The 9,116-nt window shown below is 41.3% G+C and overlaps 1 protein-coding gene across 1 annotated transcript in view; it reads left to right on the plus strand.

The window, feature by feature from the left end:
• The window catches only part of tfap2c (transcription factor AP-2 gamma (activating enhancer binding protein 2 gamma)), an 8,595-nt gene extending 320 nt beyond the window's left edge, over nt 1-8,275 (plus strand). The window contains exons 2-8 of the mRNA XM_046075107.1: nt 555-1,016; nt 1,321-1,372; nt 2,669-2,740; nt 3,295-3,517; nt 4,868-4,986; nt 6,416-6,557; nt 6,759-8,275. Coding sequence (XP_045931063.1) covers nt 555-1,016; nt 1,321-1,372; nt 2,669-2,740; nt 3,295-3,517; nt 4,868-4,986; nt 6,416-6,557; nt 6,759-7,053 — 1,365 coding nt within the window. The 3' untranslated portion in view covers nt 7,054-8,275. The remainder of the gene's footprint in view (nt 1-554; nt 1,017-1,320; nt 1,373-2,668; nt 2,741-3,294; nt 3,518-4,867; nt 4,987-6,415; nt 6,558-6,758) is intronic.
• The last annotated feature ends 841 nt before the right edge of the window (nt 8,276-9,116 follow it).

Below are 9,116 nucleotides of genomic sequence, written 5' to 3' on the forward strand. Positions count from 1 at the left end.
GGGGGGAGTTGACGCCTGTAACTGTAAAAGCAAGACGCAATTTTCAGAAGAAATAGATGATAATTACCTATTTCTATAAAAACAACAGTAATATTGTGAAGCCATAATAATAATAATAATAATTAGAAGAAGAAGAAGAAGAAGAATTAAAATAGCCTAATTATAAGAAGAAGAAGAAGAATTCCAGACTTCTACTAGAGGCGACTACTAGCCTAAAATAAAATAAAAAAAATTCAAAAACATATAGGCCTATTTTCCAAATGTTGCATAGTCTAATTTATAAGGCTACTTTATAGGGCTATAAGAAACACGTAAGGACATAATAATAAGATTTCAATAGCCAATTTAATTTAGACTAAATAATGAGGTAGGCCTAGATTTCTTTCCCACGCTAGAATAATATGTAGGCCTAATAAATATAGGATATGTTCACATAAAAATTGTAGTTAAAATATATTCACTCTCTTCACTAAGAGTTTATCTTCAGTGGACATCATGCCACTACCTGCTTTCTTGTCATGCCTCACAGCTGCCTTGTCTCTTCCGTCCCTCAGGAAAGGCACGACGGCAACAGCAATGGGAACCCCCGGCTGCCTCACCTGCCAGCGGTCAGCCAGCACCTCTACAGCCCTTCTCCGTCCCTCTCCCACTCGGGCAGTTCGGACTTCCAGCCCCCCTACTTCCCGCCTCCCTACCAACCCATCTCCTACCCGCAGTCCAGTGACCCCTACTCCCACCTCGGCGACCCTTTCAACATCAACTCCATACACCAGTCGCAGTCATCGAACCAGCAGCAGGCGTGGCCCGGCCGGCAGGGCCAGGATGGTCTCGTCGCCCACGGGAGGAGCGGACTGGCGAGTCAGATCCTGGGCCTAGAAGGAGGCTCGTCAGGGGTGAGGAGGGAAGGGTTCCGCCGGCCGGAGCTGCTGCCCCCACACCCGCACAGCATAGAGCCGTCGGTTATTGGCGATAACATGGGGATGCACGACATGGGGCACGGACTGGAGGATGTTCAAGTGAGTGGATTTGACTGAGATGATCTTTGAAATTACACTTTAGATGTGTGTGGCCATCGCTGAGGTGTGCGAGCTTGCTGGCATGCTGCATTTAGGCCAAATAATAGCCTACACTTTAGGATGCCATTCAAGCAGACATTAAAGCTAGTTAGCTTACAGGAACATTATTTTGGGAGATTAAAAAACAACCAAAGGCCACAACTAAGGCAGATTTCCACACTGGATTGGAATATTACAGGGACAGCTGTTTTGTTGACTACCATTGATTGATATGCTTATTGCTGCTTCTGTTCTTTTTCATCAGAATGTAGATGACCACAGTATTATTATGGCAGATCAGACAGTCATCAAAAAAGGTGAGTTGCCTCCACAACTAATCTATAACTTTTAGTGCCAAAGGACCACAGCTCTGTTCATTTGAAAAGAAAGAAAAAACAAGTTTTGGAAAATGCTGCCTGGGGTACATGTGTCTTTGTATAACCAAATAAAGATGTAGTAATCACTGGCTGGAAATGTACTGTTAAAACAATATTTTCTTTTCTACATACTTGGAATTGTCATAACAATAACTTCTATAGTGGCATGTCAGGACACTCAGTGCAAGAGTACAGCAAAGGAGGAGTCTTGTATTTGTACTTGCACTGCATACACTGATAATCCTCATATCCATGAGATGCACTTATCTAAGCTTGATATGATCCACAGCCTATTCTGTTGGTGAAGGTGTTGAATGGATGCCCAGTGTGAAAGAACTGATCCCTTTTTTATAAAAAAAAACAAAACAAAACGACAGGCTATTGACAAGACTTGAAAATTGAGCAATCCCACAACCTTGGTGTTGACTGTGAGAGAAGAGGAAAGCTTTGGATCATCTCTAGGCTGGTTAAGCTTGCAATTGCAGCTCTTTTCAGTTCACGTTAACAGGAAATTATGAGTTGATCTGGAAGAAGTGTTTGGCTCTGCAGAACCAGCTTTTGGCGGGGTGTGGCATTAGGCTTGCATGTGAAGGACAGTTTAGTAATTTGTTGGGACATGAACTGTTTTGAGGGAGAACTTATTCCTGCTGTTTTGTCATCAGGGCTCCATTAAGCAGACTTTGACTCAGAGAATGATCAGGATGAGCGATTATTCTACAGCTTAGCTTTCCACATTTATTAAAACCATACACAGGCAGATAGATAGATAGATAGATAGATAGATAGATAGATAGATTTCTGTAGAAATCTATAAAACCATGATATAATATTTAATCGTACAAAGACATGTTTTACCATTCATTTTAAAATATAAATCTCACACTGTAGTGTCTCATTATCATGCCTGATCAATATCACAGCGTGGGTTCATTTGATGACGTCCATGCGATATTTTACAGTGAATGCGGTGTTGTTTTTTCAAAAGCTCAATAGCATAAAGTGTTACAATAATACGATGCGTAGTCACGAGCAGAAAGCCATTTGCACCTGCGCAATACACCAACCACTCTCCATTTGTTACGGAATTCAGTGATGGGTCATTATATCGTTCCCATGCTCAAGGGCTCGCCATGGGCAATCTAGGTTTTCCACTTGTAAACAATGGCATGTCATTCCCAGCCATGTGCCCCAGAGGAGCCTTAAAGTACTCATGTGACTCTGTGATTTCTGTCTCAGTATTAGGACTACGAGGTGGCAGGAACCTTGATCGCTTACAGAGGACTTATTATCAGGGGGGCGTTCTTGCGGGTGAGGATGAAGATAGCTATGTTTTGTAGTGTGCTGTACTGTTTTGTGTGTCCGATGCCTGTCAGTGCTTTTGTGGGGGGGGATGTCATCAGCAAAAAACACACAAAATGTCTAAAATTCCTAGAGCCTGTCAGACCAAATAATAAACAGTAGTGAAGTGCATCTGTGGCTTAGAGGAGGGGCAGTCTATGTGTGTACCTGTTTGTGGATGGTGTTTGGCATGAGGGCATTTTAGCTGTTTAACCATCAGGCATCCAGTATTTGGAAAACAACACAATATTTCAAAAGTAGTTTCTGTAGCTGTCTCTTGTATAGTTTTCTACAGCTGACACTAGTTTTCTCAGTCGTGCAGAGCGGCAAACACACTCTTCCACGTGATTACGTTCAAGAAAGCACAGATTCTCTTTTGCACAGAAAGGATTACGATGATTATAGCTTATGCACACACACAGGAAATAAAACAAATTCTCTTGTACAACCAGAATATTTTTTTCTTTTCTTTTGTACTGTTTTACTGTTCAGCTAACCAATGTCCCCCCCACCCCACCCCGCAGGGCCTGTCACTCTACCCAAAGGCAACGCTCTGGGTCTTCCTTTCCAGAAAGAGTCCCTGCTTGGCATGGTATCAAACCCAACAGAGGTGTTCTGCTCCGTACCAGGCCGTCTTTCCCTGCTGAGCTCCACATCCAAATACAAGGTTACCGTGGCTGAGGTCCAGAGACGTCTGTCACCCCCTGAGTGCCTCAACGCATCGCTCCTGGGAGGGGTTTTACGCAGGTCAGGGTTTTACGCTCAGACTCATTCAGTATGACAGCAGTGTGGATTTAATGGTATTTTCCTGTTAAAAGTCTTGAACATAACACAGAAACACAGTGGCACTGATTCAAAAAAGATTAAGGGGATCAAACCCAAATATAATTAATTTCCTTGTTTTTTATCTATATCTCTGCAAGCTGTTGATAAGGTTGTTTGATTGTCTCAGATATGAATAATTATCAAAGTGAGGAGTTCCAGCTCTGATCTGTAGACTAAAGCTCAGCAGCCCATGGGAAAGGCTTTTCTAAAACACAGCGTTGCTCAGTTGCTCTGGCTCATCAGTTTTTTTGCATAAGGTTCGTGACATTCTTTGTGTGGTCTGCAATTTTGGTTCTCTGCGTCCTCTGGGGATTGGTCACATCAACACAGTTAGTACCAATCTAAAGACTCTGGGTGCGTTTTTGTGTGTTTATCAGGGGTTGCAGCATGGGTAGGTTTGTCTGTGGCAGAGCAGTTGACCTTATTGCACATATGTTAGTGTGGCAGTCTGTTGAGGGACTGCGAGGTTACAGTATGTACTCAACATCCCTGACCGGAGCATTTTGTGCTCGGAGTGCACGTTTGCCACTTCCCATGTGCCTGTGATAATGCTGACATGCACACACACACACAAACACACACACTAACACACACATGCACAATCACATATATTTTTAAGTAGGTCATATAGCAATAGGAGGGGGATCGTTAGCAGAGTAGCAAGGAGACGAAGGGGTGGGGGTACTCATACAGACATGCCTCCCTAAAGATGCTCCCTCTCTCACCCACCATGGAGTGGGAGAGCTTACCCGCCAGTCATGCGGAAAACTGAGTCGGCCATGGCAAGTGGGGAGTTTAAGTGTTTCTGCAAACGTGTGTACGCGGGATTTCTCTGCAACGCTTTTTGAGTGGAGTGGCAGTTTTGTCAGTGTTTTTTTGGGTCAGAAGAGCCTGCTTGTGTGTTTTATTTGTTATCCATGTGCACTATGAGACCTTCTGCAGGAGTGAGTGCAAGGCCTCCTCTGACAGCATATTTCTGCACTATGCTCTGCAATCTCTTGATTTTAGGTTAAAGCACAAAAATCACGCAACTCTATTCTATTTGTTCCTCCTAATTTATGGGTTAAATGTCCTTTAGCAGACACTAGTCGAAGGAAAATAATCATGATAATGTGTAAAGAGATTGGCAAATGCCATATTTATTTCTTAATCCTTCATAAACAGTTTTTTTTACAAACCTTAACATGTTGTGCTAGAAAAGGTGTAATCTTGCATTATCTGGCTGGATTACTTCACAGCTTAATATGTGTTTTTTTTGTTCTCCTTCTGCAGAGCCAAGTCAAAAAATGGAGGTCGCTCTCTAAGAGAAAAGCTTGATAAGATTGGGCTCAACCTGCCTGCAGGAAGAAGGAAGGCAGCCAATGTCACTCTACTTACCTCACTAGTAGAAGGTATGACATGTCAGTGTTTCATAGCACTTTCTCAGTTATAATTGTTGTTTGCAGCAGCTGGAATGTCGCTTTCATAGTGTGGGAACGTTAATCTCATTAAGAACTGTACAGTATCATAAATGATTCTCCAAACACCATTCATTGCTTAAATACTCCATTATATGAATAAAATGTGAATGATGCAAAGTTTTGTTTGACAAAGAACTTTGTATCATTTACCGGCTATCAGTTGCACGTTACTTGCCCTTTGGCTCCCATAGTGATTCTGTCCGTTTAGCCAAAATCAGAGTGACTGAGCTGATGTTTAAATGCAAGCTGGTTGTCCTCAGTCTTGAGCTATCAATATAAATATATATATTTATAAATGTATACACAGGCACAGACACACAAACACAATATAATCCTTTTTACTAGTCTTTGATATTTTTTAGGTTACTGAGTGTCTACATAACACTAATGGAGTAGCAGAACAGCTCAAAAACACATTTCAGCACCAGTTTTATCACTGTTTTTTTAATTTATTTTTTTTTATTTACAATTTTAGTGTTTTGTATTATACTGTACACAATAAGCAGTAACATGGCCACAGTCCTTTTGTAATATACTGCCAGGGAGACCTTCATCTTCACTTGTCAATGTCTTGAATACTAAAACAACATCCTCAGTTGTACCTTACCCAGAGAGTGATGCTTCTCCATGAACACGTTATCACTTTAATCACATCTACCTGCCGCTGGCTAAGGTAGAATATTTTTTCCTCTCTTTCTCCCTACACGCCTAATTTTCATAAATGGGCTGATGATTCTGAGCAGGAGAATGACTTGAGGCTTGTGTTATTTAGAGACCTTCAAAGCTGAATTAAGCCTTGTTATCTTGTGTGCAGCTCGCCAGGAGGGCCTACTGACCTTAAAGCTTGTGCTTCTGAATAGCTGCCCGTGTCCTCAAGTGATGTGCGTATCTATCAATAAGTGGTACTGTTGGTGCCTTGGGCACTCTCTGCTAGCATTTATCCACATAAGCCCATTATGACCATGCAAGTCAAACCACCCTCAAGACGGAAATATATTCATCTCACTAGCTCTTGTTCCCCCAAGCTAGAAGACTGGGCACAGCTGATTATTCTGTAGTTCAAATGCTTCACTTCGTGTGCCTTGATGCTTAATGCGTGTATCAGGTCCAAAACGGAGCTGCTAGCATAATGCTATAAATTGATAAATTGCTGAGGCCGGCCAGCTAACCATTTGATCTTTGCCCAGTCAGTGATATCCAGTGATAATGCCTGTGTAAACAAAAATCTTTATTCTTTCATGAATTTCATCTGGATTTGAGACCAATAGCCAAGTGTCAACTTCAGTGCTGTCTTGTACTTGGGTTTAGAGGTGACGTGTTCTTTTCTCTTACAAGGATTGTTTTCTTCTTCTTCTCTTAGGTGAAGCTGTTCATTTAGCAAGAGACTTTGGTTACGTGTGTGAGACAGAGTTCCCTGCAAAGGCAATTGCTGAATACCTGGGCAGGCCGCATGTGGAACGCAACGAGGTTAACTCTCGCAAGAACATGCTCCTTGCTGCCAAGTAAGTCTCTTGTCTGGATGGTTGCCTGTAATTTGTAAAGAAATACACCTCTAGCAAAGCGGCATGTAGCTAGCTGACATCTTTTGTGGGTGTCAGTATTCATTGATTCCTGGATGATATTGCAGATTGGATTTCCTGCAAACTTTGTTCTCAGATCCCAATGAAACAGATTCCTAAATCATTTTGGTTTTCTACCTTCAGGCAAATCTGCAAGGAGTTCACAGACTTGCTTACTCAGGACCGTTCACCTCTGGGAAACTCGCGGCCGGCCCCCATCATGGAGCCTGGAATCCAGGGCTGCCTGACCCACTTCAGCCTCATCACTCATGGCTTTGGCTCTCCAGCCATCTGCGCCGCCATGACCTCACTTCAGAACTACCTGAACGAGGCGCTCAAACAAGTGGACAAGATGTACCTGACCTCTGGTAGTGACACCCAGGGGTCCTCAGACAGTGGAAGCAAATCTACCGACAAAATGGACAAGCACAGGAAATGAGAACTCAAAGCAGAATCCTTATGAACTTGAGAACCCCTGAGTCCCTTAATCTTACTGCCCTGTCTGCCCTTTTTGGACTTATAAAAATCAATATTGATTGATAAGTATTGTCATTTTGAGAGCTGAATTTGTGTGTGTGTGTGTGTGTACTTGTTCTGTTGAATTTATATCAGATTTTTTGAGAAGTTAATGATTTCTCAGAACTTGTCACAGCTGGCCGCAGAGCAGTCTGTGTTGGCACATACGGTGAACTTGTCCAAACGGGAGCCCACGTTGCGAGGACGTGATGCACACCATATCGTACTAACCACTTTGCAGTTCCACACAGTTGCCAGTGTGCTGGCTACAACCATGGGACCTGTACTCAGTTGACAAGAGGAGGAAAAGAACAAAGTGCATACTGTTTTTCTCTCCCCAGAGGACATCATTTCAAGATGATGAAGAGTTGCTGTGGCTGTGAATTCCTCTCAGCCCCCCTCCGCGCTCTGTCTGGAGGCAAATCCACTGATTTCCTGTGTCTCAATGGACTTGCAAAGGACAACTTTTTATATGAGAAAGAAGGAGAAGAAAATCCACTTCATATTTTTGTGCTTGATTTGTACAACCACTTCAAAATGGCTCCAGTGTTATTGTGCTTTGTTCATGAGAGATGATTTGAATCTTATGTAGGCCTGAATGAGACAAGACAATTTTGGGTTTGTTATTCTGTGTGGTTCTGAAACCAGCCTCTTCAGTGTTCATGTGGATTACAGCAATGCTTCTGTTGTTACTCCATCTTTTAAACCTGGCAGCAAGAACAAGTTATTTTTGTGTTAGGTATTCATCATTCTTAGTATTTAAAAACCCCAGGTCACCATCAACCTACCAACCAGTTCAGTCCTGCCAGAGTGTATGTATGTTGTGAGAATGTGTGTAAATGTATATAATTCATTCTTTAAAAATGTTTTTAATTAGACATTAAATTCCAAACATAGAATTTTATCCAGTGTCTTGTCCTGGATGTAAATATTTTCTAATTTATGTTGTAATTTAATGGGCTTGTGTAAATAGTGGTATCATTCTGGTGTATGGTTTCACTTTTTATGATGATGTGTTAAACTTTTATAAATGGGTTAGTTTTTTATCGCGTAGAGGTTAGGAAGTGGGCATGATATACTTTTTTGAAAATATGTAAAAGAAAACTGTTTCAGGAAAAATAAAAAATGAAATGAAAGACTGAAAACTGATTCAGTGAGTCAATGATGTTGCCTAGGCCACACAAACACAAATGTACACACACAGTTTTTTTTGTGCACTATTGTGCTGTAGCCTTCTTTTCAGCAGCATTTCACAGACGATGGTTAAGTCATGTGTTGGAAGATGTTCCTATTAATAAACAGCTAACAGAAAAAAATCTCAAAGTAATGGGAACAGTAGCCATCATTATCTGCTTCCATAGCTTTACAAATAAGCTGTATGGCTCAGTAAAGGCTTGCAATGCACAGCTGAGAGCAGACAAATGGCTTGTTTATGTTTAAACCTATTATTGACACATACTGAGTAGATAGTTCCTGGAGTCCATCTCTTAACATCCTCTTAACTTAACGTCCTGAGCTTGCTGTAGTGTGTCTCCTGCTTGTGGATATTTCCTCTTTCTTTTCTGTTTCCTGTGTTTGAAGCAGGTTTGCTACCATGTGAAGCCTTATTCTGCCTTTAGTTTAAAGGTGTAATGTGGTTTTACACTGCATGTGACAAATCTTCAGTAGCAGAAGAAGTACTGAGAACTGTTACTTAAGTAAACGTAGCAACACCACTGTGTAAAATACTTTTTTACAAGTGCTAAAACATACAAGTATTAGCATCAACATATGCTTAAAGTACCAAAAGTAAAATTACTTATCATGCAGAATGGCTAATTTCAGAATAATATTTTATATCAATGGATTATAATTATTGATGCATTAATCTGTTGATCAGTGATGTTGCAGCTGGTAAAGGTGGAGTTGGGTAACGATTCTTGTTAATACAAAAAGATTTATTAGTTGATTATATTTTATATTAATTGTCTGCAAAAAAAAAACTGT

This window comes from Micropterus dolomieu, linkage group LG18 (genome assembly GCF_021292245.1).
Source record: "Micropterus dolomieu isolate WLL.071019.BEF.003 ecotype Adirondacks linkage group LG18, ASM2129224v1, whole genome shotgun sequence".
NCBI lineage: Eukaryota > Metazoa > Chordata > Actinopteri > Centrarchiformes > Centrarchidae > Micropterus > Micropterus dolomieu.